Raw genomic sequence first — 15,561 nt, 5'->3', positions numbered from 1 at the left:
TATATTTAAAACAATTACATTTTAGGGCATGTAAGTAGAAAGTAAGTAGAAGTATTTCTTTTTTTAAATTTATGTTTTTTTGCTTTCTCAGAAGCTGTCTATCCTTTGATTAAAATCTATTTTGCTTTTTTATGAGAGCTTTCTTTTGAGCATCAGTGTAGTATAAGGGTCAAGAGCTTTCTGTTTTTGTTGTTTGAAACATCTTTTTTGAAAGACAGACTGAGAATGGAGACAGTGACAGAGAGATGGAGTGAGAGACTTCTCTAACCCATGTGTCAACATAACCTCTGCTACGATGAAAGGGTGAGGATGAAAGGGTGGGTTTGGCATTACTCAGCAGTGGACACTGACTGCGAGAGTTTCATCTTTACAGAGTGATTGTTATTCTGTTGCAGTGGGACTTCACACTCATACTGTGGACCTCCATGACTTCCTGCAGAGTGCACCTGTCTTTCTCTCTGTCTTTCTGTCTCATGACAGTCCATCTGTGCTTTGTACCTAACAATGCCCTTTAATTGTGAGTATATTCCCAGTACAGCACAGTCGTGAGTGCCTGTATAGCTCTATTTTATGGTTTTGTAAACTACATATGCTGTATATTTATACACTTTGTATATACATTATAAATATTATATTCAGCTTATGTAAAAAGTACAAAAGTATAGGGTTAGTAAATTGTGTTGTTGTTTTTTTAAATAATTTTATACTTTCATTCAGCAAGGATGCATTAAATTGATCAAAGTGACAATAAAGACATTTATAATGAAAAAATAATAAATATAATATTTAAAAAAATATTTAAAAATTCTGATAAATGCTATTCTTTGAATTGTCTATTCATCAAATAATGAAAAATTGCATTACAATTTTTACCAAAAAAAAAAAAATTAGACAGCACAGCGGTTTTACCTTTGGTGATAAGAAATGTTTCTTGAGGACCAAATCAGCATATTAGAATGATTTCTGAAGGATCATATGATGCTGAAACTTCTGAAAATTCAGCTTTGCCATCGCAAATGACATTTTAAAATATATTTAAATAGAAAACAGCTCAAATTGTAACATTTCATATTGTTAAATACAGCTATCAGCCTATCATGTTTTATATATTTAACATTTTATTCCTGTGGATGTTTCTAGCTGTGAGGATGAAGTGATATGGGTTAAAAATAAATGTGAGAAACAAAATCTCACAGATGTCTTCAAAAAAACATTCCAGGATTGTTAATTATCTGTTAAATATATGAATTGTATGCTGTGATTTTGCACTAGAAGAGATTTCTCTTAGGACCTAATTAACAGTTTCAATTGGCTTGCGGTGTGCTTTTATTTTCCTAGCCAGTACTCTGAGATTAATCAGGCATTTGTCTGTACTCTACCCCGATACAGCTCAAACCCATTTTTACATTTCAAATAAAAAAAAATAAGCATTTGAGACTTCTTGAACCATGTTTATTTGATGCATTCATGCTGAATTTGATCCTGTCACAAGCCATATTTAAGCAAATTATTTCATTTTTAACTCCAGATCTGCACACAATGAGCATAAAGTGAGTTGCTTAGCTGGAACAGATGCTTCTTGCACTGACATTTGAAGACAGCTCTGATGAATGGATGTCGCCTGTAAGAGCACAGATGATTTGACAATGGCAGATTCTTACTTCCTGCTCAAACGAGACGATGATGTTCCTGTGGTATCTGCGGAACAACTTGATAATGGCATGAAGGGAACCTCTGGCCCTTATCAGGTGTCCCTGGACAATAAAAGTGCCACATTATAGAGAAAAGCCATCAATCCTCACCTCTCGCTTCCAGTCGTCTCTCTCTACCACGAGTAACTATATCTGCTCCCACCCTCAATGCAGTATTTATGGGTTAAAGGACAGCATCAAAGGCAGCCCCACTCCATCACACTTCTGTTGACCTAATTTCTGCAGAAATGGTGATGGTTTAAAGGAAGGAAGGGCTCTCTTAGAGGTTTGCTTCATCTTTTTTAATGTTTCTGGTTTCTTTTACCTTGTGTGTGACTGAGGATGAAAATATTAGCTAATTGAATGTATGGTTCACAGACAGAAACGGAATTCTGCTCATATGTGTTGTTGAGCATGTTTCAGAGGAGGATACATTTGCATTATCAGCATTCCCTGACATCCCAGTAAGTGTTTATGTGTGACCTTATATTGACTTTGACTCTTTGAGCCTTCCCTCACAAGCCCCAACTCCACCCTTCTTCCTAAACCCTGATTTAAAGGGATAGTTCACCCAAAATTGAGCTCTGTCAATCATTTGCATCATTTACAGTACTTGACAACTTTTTTTTTTTTAGAACAACAGAACCCTATTGGTTTTTCTGTGTGCTTGGCAAGGTTTCATATGCTTAAGAGCAAATCGGCTGTGATATTTCAGTGGATTACAACTGAAATTACAGTTTGTTCCTCTCACAAATCCATAATATGAATTCACACTGTTTTCATGATGTTTATTTGGAGCTTGGCAGCACCTGTGTCTATTTACTTTTATTAGTGCAGTGCCATTCTGTCTAATATATTATCTTGTGTGCTCAAACAGCTCAAAGTAATATGGGAAGATATGAGGGTGAGTAAATAATGACAGAATTTTCATTTTGGGGTGAAATTTTATGCAGTAAAATCTGAAACAACCAATAAACCATTTTATTTGAATAAAATGAAATCAAATAAAATGTAAATATTAGATGAAAAACTTAAATGCACATACAATTATTTTATAAAATGAACTGAATTTTAAATAAAAAAGTTAAAATCTATAGACAAAAAAAGATTAATAATATAATCAATGTAATTAGTGAATTTATGGGTATGAAATTACTGATTATACTGTGTAATATGCATAAATACTTTAGTCAGATGATATGTATGTGCAAAATAATCATTGATTCATATTGTTAAATTGTGTTTTATTGTTATATTACACACATACTGGTTTGCCAGTTAGACAGTTTGGTTGTAACAGGATGATAGATGATGAAATAAGGAATAATATAAAGTAAATGCACAACGCTGAGGAAAATACTTTGCTGCCCTGCATTTTTAAAATTATTTTGATAAGTCTGCTATAATACATCCAAAAGAAAAAAATGCCTGAAAATAAATAAATAAATAAATAAATAAAAATAAAATAGAAACTGTTCCTCATATGGGAATCCATTCTATTGTGCATGAGCCCCAGCCTAATGAAGTGGCCTGGTAAATAAGATCCAGAAAATATTTTAATATTTTAATAGGCTATTTGGGGCTTTCCTAAATGTGTTATGTTGACAGAAAAATATTTAGAATTCACTTGCTTTGGATTAAGCCATCAGTCTTGTGAAAGAAGAAGAAGGGAAGAAATGTTTCAAGTTCTTTGTAGTTTTATCACAGTTAATCCCACAGAGTTATTCAAAGATGGAGGGGGATAAAGCGCTGGAATCCTTGAGATGTTCTGAAAAAAAGGAGTGAAATTAAGAAAAACAGGCAGGCAGTGAATGTTTAACCAATGATTTGCCAGATATGCCTAGAGAGAAACATATGTGTGTGTGTTGCATGAATCTTTGTTTTCTGGCTGATTGTGCACCCCTAGGTTTGTTTCTTACTCGACCCAGACAGGGGGCCCTGATAACAGTAATTATGCTGCCACAGCATTGGACCCCTCTGGTGAAGGTGATGTTGAATTATTACATCTGACTGCAGCTAACATCCTTAAAAACTTAAAATGACCCATACATAATTCACATTTTAGAGAGAATACAATACTTGCTGTGTTTTACATCCTGTTCTCTCAAGAGCTCAATGCAAACTTTTTTTTTTTTGGTCTGGAGCAGAAGTTATGACAATCAAGCTACAAAAATCAAGAGAACATTCAAAGGGAAGTCATGTTAAATAATGCATCTGTTAATTAGACTCAGCCAAGTTGATTTGTTTTTATAGCATTAGGGTTGATTAACATTCACTTGATACTGCTGTCACAATATATTCACACCGACTCATTTGTAAATATAGATGTGCACTCTGGGGATACATCGAAAGTGAAGGGGATGCTCTTAAATATCATTATGGCCTGAGTTATTTCCGTTTCTGTTTGCTTAGACATGATTTAGATCCTGTTTAATCATTAAGAAGCAGTAAAACTGTCAAAGAAGAGACAGTCTCTGAATACAGGGGTGAATGTGAGGGTTTCAGACCGTGAGAGTGTATGTGGGCTGATTTTCTATCATATTAAGGTTAACTGCCGTGGTCAAAGGTCATGAGAAGCACACTTTCATTTTTTCAGGCTGGAATCACTGAAACAGATTGAGAGATTTGTGTCTTCAAGCATTTTATACAGCAACCACTGACTCATTGTCTTAAGAGTCATTCTGAGAATAAATAGTTTTTCAGTATCAACTTTTCTTTCTTTGTTTACCTTGAAACTGGCTGACAATTTTGAAGTAACAGCCACCCTTGAACAAATTAAGCAAATAAATCAGTCATTTGTTATTTTTTAACTTTTTGTTTTTGAGCTTTGTTTTGCTTCTGAAGGTCCATAAATGGGCAACACTCTTCCTGCGCACAAAGGCATGGTAATCTCATATATCTCTGTTTCTGTCACTCAGTTGTGCAGAGTAATGGAATTGTCCATTCTTAGAAAATAACAAGGGTTCTTTTTAACCAAAGTGAACAGGAAACAGGATGTGGTTGATCCTCAGAAGAAATAATACGTTGTTGTCACGATTGTGAAATGTCATTTCGCATTCAAAATCATGCATGCTATAACCACATCTCCTCCAATTACAGTAAAAATACAGCAGATAACTGAAACACCTTTACATTGTTTCAAAGGAAAGTACATTATTAGATTGACTATGCAGGTTTCCTGAACTTGACAAGTCATAAAAAGTGTAAAGCACATACTCAGCTTGATTTAAGACATGGCTATATGTAAAAAAAAATAAAAATAAAATAAAATAAAATTGTAAGTACAGTACAATTTTGTATTAATATACAGCTTATTTTTAAAACAGGAAATTAATACTTTTATTCAGCAAAGATGCATTAAATCAACCAAAACTGACAGTGAGGACATTTATAATAATACTAAGATTCCAATACATGTTGTTCTTTTGAACATTCTAGCCATTGAAAATTGCATATATTCAGCACAGCTGTTTTCAGTACTGGTAATAATAAGACATGTTTTTGGGGCACCAAATCAGCATATTAAAATGATTTATGTAGGATCATGTGACAGTGAAGACCAAGAGTACCAGAATAATGGCTGCTGAAAAAAGAGGAATAAATTACATTTTAAAATATATTAAAATAGAAGTGGATATTTTAAAATGTAAATCTATTTAACAATATTAGTGTTTTTATTTATTATCAAATAAATGCAGTCTTGGTGAGCATAAGAAACTTTTTAAAAACAACAACAAAAAATTCTTACCAAGACCTGTACTGGATTTAATATAATAAAAAGAATAATAATAATAATAATAATAATAATAATAATAAATAGTCCAAAATTATTTACAGACAGTATATAGAAAATTGTACAGTACAAAATTGAAAATAAAGTAGAAAAGTGTGCAGCTTTGTTTTTCAAACAAGCTATTTATTTATTTATTTATTTGATTATTTATTTACTTGTTCACTAACATAACAGAGATCATAAAGTATTTTTCTGGATATACTGAGTCGCCAAACCCAGTCCAGGCTAAAGGAAAATTAGGTACTTTTTGTCTGCAATAGTTGATTTATAAGCAAAAGCAACAGGCACTTAGGAAACACCTGAACGTTCTGAATTGTCCTAATTGCTTCAGAAAAAATGTTGTCATGTGAAGAGTCACATAGTGCCCAAGCAGTTGCCTAGCAGCAGAGCACTGGAAGCTGCCCCATGGAGAACACTCGGATTTACCTGCATGCTGCTGCCCAATGTATTCATTATATTTCCTCCAGAAAGGCTAATCTTTACCATAACTTTAAGGTGAGCTAAAATTTCAATTAGATCATCAATGTGCTTGTTTTTGTTCCTTCTTCCTTCAGCTTTTCCCCGTTTCCAAATTATTCACATATTTCTCTTTTGTCTCTGTCCATCTGTCTCTTTCATTACAAGACACATAGATTCTTCTATTGAGTCGGTTTATTATGAAAACTCTAAGCTGTCACTTCCCATGTTTCAGAGGCTGAAAACCTGAGGTCTTTTGAGGGACTTGAGCAGAGTCACTGTAGGTGGGCTTTCTGGGAAGCAGGAATAATTGGCAAAGGCATAGTCACAATAATAATCAGCCTTTTAAGGTAATGAAGAGAGACAGGAAGTCTGTGAAATCCCTTTTGTTTGTGAGGCTCTGTAAAAGCAGTTAACTGACAGGGAACAGCATGACATGGTTTGTGGGTTTGAGGGTTTCATTTCGTGGCAATGAGTTCACGTGTAATATGTTGAAAAAAAAAATGGATTACGGATCAAATGATAATTATAATTTAAAAAATACACAATGATTACTGGCCGTCAAGTTCAGTTGCAATTTTATTTGGTTTATTGAGATGTTATGGATATAGGAGGATGCTTTCAACTTAAGGTTTATTTGTTTTATCTTGTCATGGTAAAATCTCTACACGTCCCTATACATAAACCTGCATGCATAATATTTGTGAGTATTCGAATTTCAACGTATTCCACGATCAGAACCCCAAATACAAAGCATCAAAGAACTTTGCTTCATGCATATTCTGCATAATATATGAATGTAGATCACAGCCAGAAGCTTCAGGATATTTAAAGCACAAAGGCAATAAGATGGCCACTCACGAGCCAAATACGGTTATGAGAAAGAGTGATTTCTCTTTGTTTTTGCTCTAATGGAATAACAAGAGCGATGGTGCAATCGGGGAAAAACCTCGGCGATGAATGTGCAATGGAATATGATAAAGTATTCGAGCCTGCTAATTCTGTTTCCATCTTCTCCATTTACCATTATTCCCCATATTGGCTTTAATGAAAAAGTGAGAAGATCTAATTGCACACAGTAAAGTGATTCATCTTAGTCACTTACTGAAAGTGAGAGTTCAGCCACCTCAGAGAGTTAAGCTTGTCCCCCGTACTGATGCCAGATACCCTCTAGTCATGCAAATGAAGTTCCTTATTGCTGAGTATTCATAAATCGCAGCCTCTCTTAGTATGCGCTGAAAGTCACCTGCCAGCTCTTTGCTATCATATCTGTATGGTTGTCGTTCCAGTCCATCATCATCTCATTGCATTCCTCTCAGGCCTCAGGTGAATAAGTGATCACTGGTGGAAAACGTCCAATGGCTTGATACCCTACACACAGTAGCTAAATATGAGCCCTTTATAAAATAACGGAGCATATGATTGCCATGAGGACGGGAGAGACGAAAGGCATGCGAGGGGAGACTACACACAGAGAATGATGGAGGGTCGCTGGTGCTGCAGAATGAAAATATCAGCCAGCAGAGTGACCTCTTCCCATCTGCTATCTGCAGCCACCTGAGAATTACGTAGCCTTCTGTACATCAATTATCCATGACAACACAAAAAAGTGCTGCAATAGGTAGTACAACAAACAAAAGACAACAGTACCGTCAACTAGCTTTGGCTAGTCAACTAGAGGCTTTGAACATGTCCATCAAATTTCGGTTGCATATTTTAAAAAAGTATGCTAGTGAATTTTAAAACATTATAAAATGACAAATGACCTTAAACAATATTTTACAAAACTTTTAGAAGATTAATTTCTTCTTGCTGACTGAAACAATAACTGTTGACCTCTTCAAAGGATAGTCTACACAAAAATGAAAATTCTGTCATCATGTCATTCTCATGACATGGAACACAAAAGAAGATATTCTGAAAAATGTTGGTCAGCAAATAGACAAAAAAAATCAATAAATAAATAAAAATAAAAAAATAATTCTAAAGTCAATAAGACCTGAAACTGTTTGGTTACCAAAATTCTTTCAAATATATTTTTCTATCTGAAGACAGAAATGCAATACAGGTTTGAAATGGCATGAGGAGTAAATGATACAGAATTTTGGGTGGACTGTCCCTTTAAGGCTATCATTTCTGACTTGAGGAGAACATATGTTCTGTGGATCATCCATGTATATAATAGAAAGACAATTAAATAAAATGTAGGTTTTTAGTCAAGAAAACATTGAGTTTACCCATGCCCTGCACAATGAAAGTTATTTGAAAAGTTATTTGGAACTTGTAAATGGGGGCTTATGATGTTGTACTATACTCTTCTCCAAATGGGTGTGAGTAACAGATGGAGCTGGGAGACACTGATAACAGGAAGAATGATGTCATACACAGTATGAAGCTGTCACCTCCGCTGTTTTGGTGACAGAAATAGCCTAACTGTGAAATACGACTAAATTTGTACATACTTTGGTGTGCAATTTCATGTTATGAATGTTACAAATATATGTTTGCATGGTTTTAGTTTAAATTAGCTGACTTATTGAACACTGCCACCTTCTGAAGAAAATACGTTATTGCTTCATAAGAACAGTCTTTTTACACAAAGCATATTCACATTGTAGTGTAAGTAGATATGTTGCGTTTCATTCAACTCGTATTTCCACCTTTCTATTAGTGTAATAGATAGTCGCAGGCGCACTATTAATGGTAAACAGAATATGTGCACTTGTAAACAAACGCTAAACAAAATAAGTAATTTATAATTCCTACGTGATAAGAAATTTGTTTGTGTAAAATACGGTAAATTAAGTATTCTGTTGATAATTTCCCATCTGCAGAACACGTCACTTTGTTGTGTTAGTTCGTGAATTAATCTTTTAAGAGAACGAATCGTTCTCGATCTCTACTGACTCGTTTTTCTGCCTTGACAGTAGTTCCAGCCAATAGCATACGAGTGTGGGCTGTGACGGAGCATTTCATTGGTTAGACTTACCGAACGAACGAGTCGATGTTTTAAATGATTCGTTGCACGTAAAAGATTCATTCAAAACACCGATTTGGAGTGGCACTGACATTTCGTTCGTGAACTATGGTCTGTTGCCCTGCTGATCGAGAGGGGGCCTTTCACATGTGAGTCGATCTTGTAAACAACAAGCAGTGAAAGGGGGCGTTGTAATTATGAACGTATAAACCAGGCCGGACTGATAAACCAATTAAAATGACGCTGTTCAGACTTTTTATGTTGTTTTCTATGTCTGAAGTGACCAGAGGTTGGAGTATTGAGGAAAAACAGAGGTAAAAATCTTTGATTTGATTTGTTTTGTGAGGAAGTGTTTTTTTTTGATGTATTTTGTGGTGGTTGCATCCATAGACATGTGTAAGTTAAACACTGACCACCATTACTGGACTTTAACTTTAGTGTCACAAGGCTATTGTAGTACCGCCTCCTACTGTTTCGGGATTAACTCTTGATTAATGCACGAACATCTTGTAACTGGCTAACGTTAGCTCGAAAACTTCTCTCTGGCTTATGGTCAACAATTAGTCAATCATTACTCACTCAGTACACAGGGCAGGCTCTAGTGTAATGCAGTTCTCAAAAGGTTTTGTCAGCTCTTAAAAGAGCTTTAGGATAGCTAGGAACAGTGTGCAGGTAAGTTCTCATAAACCCAATGAAGGCTGTGTAAGAATTGTGTTTGAAAAGGGCACCGTTGTTGTTATGATAGAAAATGTGTATTATATATTGACTTTGTCACTTGTTGACTACAGTTGGTCATTTAGTTGTGGCTATGTTCAGAAATTGTTTTGTTGTTGTTTTTTTAAACTTTAAGCATTTTAATTTATATTGTATGCAGCCCTAAAGATTGCATTATTTCTGATTATAATATTCAATTAATATGATATATTATAAGTGAAATGCCATATAATAACGCAATATAAAATTAAACAATATAAAAAAATAACACAATATAAGAGTTTTTTGATGTTATAATACGCTTTTTTTTATATGAGAATGTGTCACAGTGTCAGAGTATGGGATTTTATGAGAAGCCTCAGTCCCAAAATGTACCAATATTTTGAGTAAATATTGAAAACATTAAATATTTTTGGGTCACTGAAAATATTAATTATTTTAGAAAATATTTTAGAGTCGCCAAATCCATGGCAATGCGCCATTGTGAGTGAAATAGTGTGAGTAATGTATTTCGGTAGCCTCTAATGTTACCTTGTCAGATTTGTTGACCCTACTGTATATCTACATCTGTTCACATCAGACCAAAATGATTTTAAAGGTACGAAACAAAGTTTAGACATCACAAGAGTGAATTTGGGTAATATTAAAGAGTAATTCTCATGCTGTTTTGTCAGCGTGTTATACTGATGTAAGGAACACAGATACTTTCTCTTAAACGTTTCTTATAATTCAGACATAAAACGTTTGTTGGCCAATGATATTTTTCAGTGATATGAATCTATCTATTTTATATCTTTTTCTCCCCTCAGGTATTAAGTGGCTCTTTTCATCTGATGTGGATAGTTTGATTGGTTTATGGCTCAGATTCTTGCTTTCTCACGTTCTCTTCACCTGCAGCACCCACTGCGGGTGAGCTTAGCATCATTGTGCTCTCGCAGTATGTCGTCATTAGACACTCGAGCCCGGGCTGTGTTTTCTGCAGCGGTTGAAGGTGTGCAGCCGGACATAGTGGTCCGCAGGAGTCTGGAGAGACATGGAGACAAACTACTTGTGGGTGGACAGAGTTTCACACTTACAAATAACCTTTATCTGGTGGGCTTTGGAAAGGCTGTGCTGGGGATGGCAGCAGAAGCAGAGAGGATCGTAGGAGACCATCTAATTAAAGGGGTGGTCAGTGTGCCTCATGGTATCCAGAAGACACTACGCAATCATGGAAAAGAGTATGAATTTTATGTGAAACATTCTCATTACTGTAATGTGACAAGAAATTGGTTCATTATCAGTTAATGATTTATTATTTAAATTGTACAATAAAATATTTGGTGTACCTAATTCATGCTGATTTAAATAATAAATCTAGAATATCTATCTTATCTATTTATTTTAGCATAAGAATTAGGGGTGGAATTCCTTAATTGTCATGAAAATATAACAATGCAAGAAAAATTCACTGATCCTACAAATACGTTTCATGCTAAATATAGTCATGTAGCCCTGCTGACGTCCACGTTTTTAGCAAGGTTTGTATTTGTATTTAGCTGCACACAGTACAGTCTGGGTGTTACTTAAAAACTGTTTGTATGTCCGGACAGGAAGATGCTCCTTGCGAATAACAGCAGAATTATAGTGATGGAAGGTGCAAGGAACAATTTACCGGATACAGATGCCCAGAAGTCAGCAGAGTGTATTCAAGAACTGGCCAGTGGTTTGACTGAGAAAGATCTGCTGCTCGTGCTCATCTCTGGTATTATAACTTATTTTCTTTATATATATACAGTTTTCCTTTGACAAGGTGCACTACGATTCAAAAGTTAGGAACGTTTTAATGTTTTTGAAAAATGGTAGCTCACCAATGCTACAATTATTTGATCAATAATACAGTAAAAATTGTTATTTTAAGAAATATTATTGCAATTTAAAATAACTGTTTTTCTATTTTAATATATTTTAAAAATGTATTTCCTATGATGACAAAGCTTAATTTTCAGCAGCCATTACTGCAGACTTCAGTGTCAATTATAATATTATAATTTGGTGCTCAAGAAAAATTGTTAAAAACTGCTTACAATTTTTGTGGAAACCATGATAAATGTATTTAGGATTCTTTGATGAAAAGAGCAACACTTATTTGAAATAAAAATCTTTTGTAACATCATATTTGTCTTTGGTGTCACTTTTGATTAATTTAGTCCATCTTTGCTAAATAAAATATTACTTTATTTAAAAAAAAAAAAAATCTTACTGACCCATAACATTTGAAGTGTAGTGTATTCTCTGAAAGATTTTGAAATGTTCATGATTTCTTTTCATACATCTACGTGCAGGTGGTGGTTCTGCTCTTTTACCTGCTCCAGCCCCACCCATGTCCTTGCAGGAGAAACAGGATGTGACACGAAAACTCGCAGCAGCAGGGGCCACAATTCAGGAGTTAAATACAGTAAGACGAGCCCTGTCATTATTGAAGGGTGGAGGCCTTGCCCAATGTGCCAACCCAGCCCAGGTAACACTATTACATAAAAAAATGACATGTAAAATTGTCTCATGAGCAATACCCAATGGTGTTACTTGAGCATAATATTTACTCTGTCATCACATTCTCTTTAAGGTAGTGGCATTGATTCTGTCAGATGTCATTGGAGATCCTCTGGATTTAATAGCCAGCGGTCCAACTGTCAGGAGCAACTCCAAGCTAGAGGAGGTCTGGGATATCTTGGATCGTTATAAGCTCTCTGGCTCTCTTCCTTCCTCTGTGAAAGAGGTGCTTAGACCCCATTATAGGTCACAGGTGAAAGAACAGCCAGAAGAAGTCAAAGATCATGTTTTAAATGTTGTAATTGGCTCAAACACTATTGCTCTTGAATGTGCAAGCCGTAAGGCTGTTGAATTAGGACTTCGACCCGTCATTCTGTCTCCAGGAGTATGTGGTGACGTTCGCTCTGTTTCACGGCTATACGGGGTGCTCTCACGTTTTGCATGCTACCCAGAAAAGGAACCTCCTCCAGAACTCGCTGCAGAGATCCTTCAGCTTGGACCAGAGGTTGGGGTAGAAAGCTGGGACTTGTGTCGCACCATGAACGTGCTCGTAGAGGAGAGGAAGGAAGGCTGGGGTGCGACCTGTCTTCTGGCTGGAGGGGAACCCACTGTGCAACTGACAGGAAAGGGTATGGGAGGGAGGAACCAGGAGTTGGCTTTGCGGGTGGGGCTTGAGCTCAGTAGTGATGAAGTAAAGTGTGGTGCAGTGTTCCTCAGTGGAGGAACCGATGGACAGGATGGCCCCACTGAGGCAGCTGGTGCCGTCACAGACGGGGAACTGATGGAAGAGGCCACGTCTCAAGGTCTGGACATCGATGGCTTTCTCACCAATAATGATTCGTTCACATTTTTCTCACAGCTCTCTGAAGGACGACGGTTACTCATGCCTGGACTGACAGGAACCAATGTGATGGATGTGCATGTTATGCTGCTGCCACCAACAGCCGAAAGAGACTTCCAATAATTTGACTCCAAGTTGTTTTGTATCTGGAAGCAACTAAATTATGGAGGAATAAATGTTTTTATTTTTTTTTTTCCCTCTAAGCTAGTTCACTTTTTATGATTTTTTTCATGTTAACACTTATTTTAGCCAGTAATGTTTTTTCTTCTTATGGATGACTCTTGCTTGGTCCTGAACCAATGTAAGGTGCTTTTCAATGCGTATTGTTGTGCACTGACTGAAATACAATTTAATTATGTAATAACAGAAAACTAATACACAATCAGATACAAATTGTATTTATTATTTGCACTGCAAAAAGACAGCAGTAACCTACTGGACAACTGTAAGAGACACAATTAATGTCTTTTTATCTCTGTACAGTCAAATCTATTTTCTTACATCACTGAAATTAAATGTTTGACTTCTACATACATACCAGATGACTAATGTGAACATTTGGGACCTTCGTTTTGACTAGTATTCTCGTCAGTTTTTGGTCAAATGATACTGTGTGAGAATTGTTCAAGTTTTGCTATCTACTAACTTCCAGAATTCAATCCAAATAAACTAAAGCTTTCCAGAGATTCAGAGCTGCTATTTATCACAGCAAGCTCCTTTAATGCTATCTGTCCAGTGCACAGCACCATTCTGTCAGGTATCGTAGCGCATATATTCATGTGTTTGGAGTTTTACATCACAGACATCTTCACGAGTAAAACCGATACAGTTGCACAAGTTATTATTATTTAGTCTTCTTGAAGGAATGTAATTGCTTTAGTCCATCATATGTGTCTGTGCACTTAGTCCAGTTGCAGGTACATTACTCACGGTGAGTTTTCATGGCATCCCCAGCTGCACTTTCCCTAGGAAAAAAATGGAAGTAGAACCGCTTGTCAGTGAAATAACAACACGTCAAAATGTGCTACCAGCACAACATTCATATGGTGTGGTATAACGGCAGGCTTCACTAAGCTCCTAACTCTAAAATTGCAAATATAGCGTTGGATTCATACACTGATAAGACACTGGCTCAATTCAAAATGCACAAGACACGCTTCAGCGAATCAGTGAGTTGTTCGCTCCGAACAATTCGATTCTCAGTGAATGGTTCAGAAGCCGCTCATCAAATCATTTTTTTTTCAATAGCAAATGTTCCGGACTCATCCACACACGCATTATTTGTCTATATTCAGAGTTAGAATTTGGAAATCAGTAAGCAACGATGAACTAAATTTCACGTCTTTTGTTCATTTGTCACGTGACTGACTCACAACGAACACTAGAAATGCGGGTTACTTACCATCCGCTCAGATGAGGCGCAGTGTCAGGAGTCCCGCCATTCTGTCCTCCAGTCCCTGAAGAATTATCACAAGCATAGTTAATTACTACCTTTTAAAAGGTGCAAAATACAGGTAGATACCGTCACAAAACTGTACTCAACTGTTGTTTTATGGGAATTCTTATTGATTAGGTGGAGCAGCATAATAGAGCACCTTGGCAAACACTCACCCTGTCTGTAGTACATGTCGTTGACAGTGTTCCCGTACACTTTCCAGGCAAAGTGGATGGCTACGAGGCTGATGATGAGCCAGGTGAACAGTATCTTAAACACTGCAACTCTCATGTCGTTGGCCAGCCAGTCGTCCACAAATTCAGACAGAAAAGACACCAGACTGTCAACCATACGAGACAAGAACTCAAAATTCCACGATTCCTCCATGCTGTGTTTTTTTTTTTTTTTTTTTATTTTACATTCTAGTGTCTGGTTTTAAACTAGATAGCAACTGATTTCAGAAAATACATGTATTTGAGCATCCATCTTTAAAGTAAACAAAGCTGAGCCGCTGTCTTCTTCGCAGAGCGATGTGATCATCAGCTGGCGGTTTGAAAATAATCACGGCGTCATCATCGCCATCTGTCGGCCTGGGGTGAGTGTGACCGTCTCTGAACTCAGTGATTCTCCATCAAAATCAGCATGGGTGTTTCTTCAGCTTTAGGTATTTTATCTTATTTTTGTGAAAACAAACACATTTCAGATTTTTTTCTTTTTATTATGAGGTTGAAAGCGTCACAGTCATAATTTATTTTGCTACGTTTCAAATTATTAAATTTAAATATAGAAAAATTTTTTTTTATTGAAAGTAAAGTGAAATGTTTTTTTTTGGGGTGGGATAAGTGAAATGTAATGTATGGAAATCTCTTTGTAATGAATTCTTGCAATCAACTGTTGTCAGTTTTGCAACATTTTTATTATTATTATTTATTGTGTTATACATAAAGCAGCTGTTTTAGAGAGAGTGTGTGTGTCATGGTCAGAACTATATTGGCATCCTAAGAAAATAGGATCAAAGAAAGTTGTGAAAATACACCTGTATAATGTTTACCTTTTGATCTTGCTTTATTTAACTTTATTTTTATTATGTCTTTTTTACATTCCCTTATTGTATAGTTATAT

At 35.9% G+C, this 15,561-nt stretch overlaps 2 protein-coding genes across 4 annotated transcripts; one reads left to right on the top strand and one right to left on the bottom strand.

Moving 5' to 3' along the window:
* Positions 1-8,929: 8,929 nt before the first annotated feature.
* On the top strand, positions 8,930-13,370 carry glyctk (glycerate kinase). Of its 3 annotated transcripts, none has more exons than XM_042726334.1 (5): positions 8,930-9,066; positions 10,441-10,851; positions 11,224-11,375; positions 11,956-12,131; positions 12,237-13,370. In XM_042726334.1, the coding sequence occupies exons 2-5, from the start codon at positions 10,487-10,489 to the stop codon at positions 13,125-13,127; spliced, it is 1,584 nt and encodes a 527-aa protein (XP_042582268.1). In that variant the 5' UTR covers positions 8,930-9,066; positions 10,441-10,486; the 3' UTR covers positions 13,128-13,370. The 3 variants fall into 3 exon arrangements, with proteins under 3 accessions (XP_042582268.1, XP_042582267.1, XP_042582269.1); XM_042726333.1 differs by lacking the exon at positions 8,930-9,066 and adding an exon at positions 9,073-9,231; XM_042726335.1 differs by lacking the exon at positions 8,930-9,066 and adding an exon at positions 9,297-9,589.
* LOC109089141 (T-cell leukemia translocation-altered gene protein homolog) lies at positions 13,201-14,977 on the bottom strand. Its single transcript, XM_019103281.2, has 3 exons — positions 14,616-14,977; positions 14,407-14,461; positions 13,201-13,969 (listed from the first exon to the last, which is right to left on the bottom strand). The coding sequence occupies exons 1-3, from the start codon at positions 14,824-14,826 to the stop codon at positions 13,927-13,929; spliced, it is 309 nt and encodes a 102-aa protein (XP_018958826.1). The 5' UTR covers positions 14,827-14,977; the 3' UTR covers positions 13,201-13,926.
* Positions 14,978-15,561: the final 584 nt, after the last annotated feature.

Source organism: Cyprinus carpio, chromosome B6, assembly GCF_018340385.1.
Source record: "Cyprinus carpio isolate SPL01 chromosome B6, ASM1834038v1, whole genome shotgun sequence".
Taxonomy (NCBI): domain Eukaryota; kingdom Metazoa; phylum Chordata; class Actinopteri; order Cypriniformes; family Cyprinidae; genus Cyprinus; species Cyprinus carpio.
The sequence above is the reverse complement of the archived record's forward strand: the minus strand, read 5'-3'. Positions and strand labels throughout refer to the sequence as shown.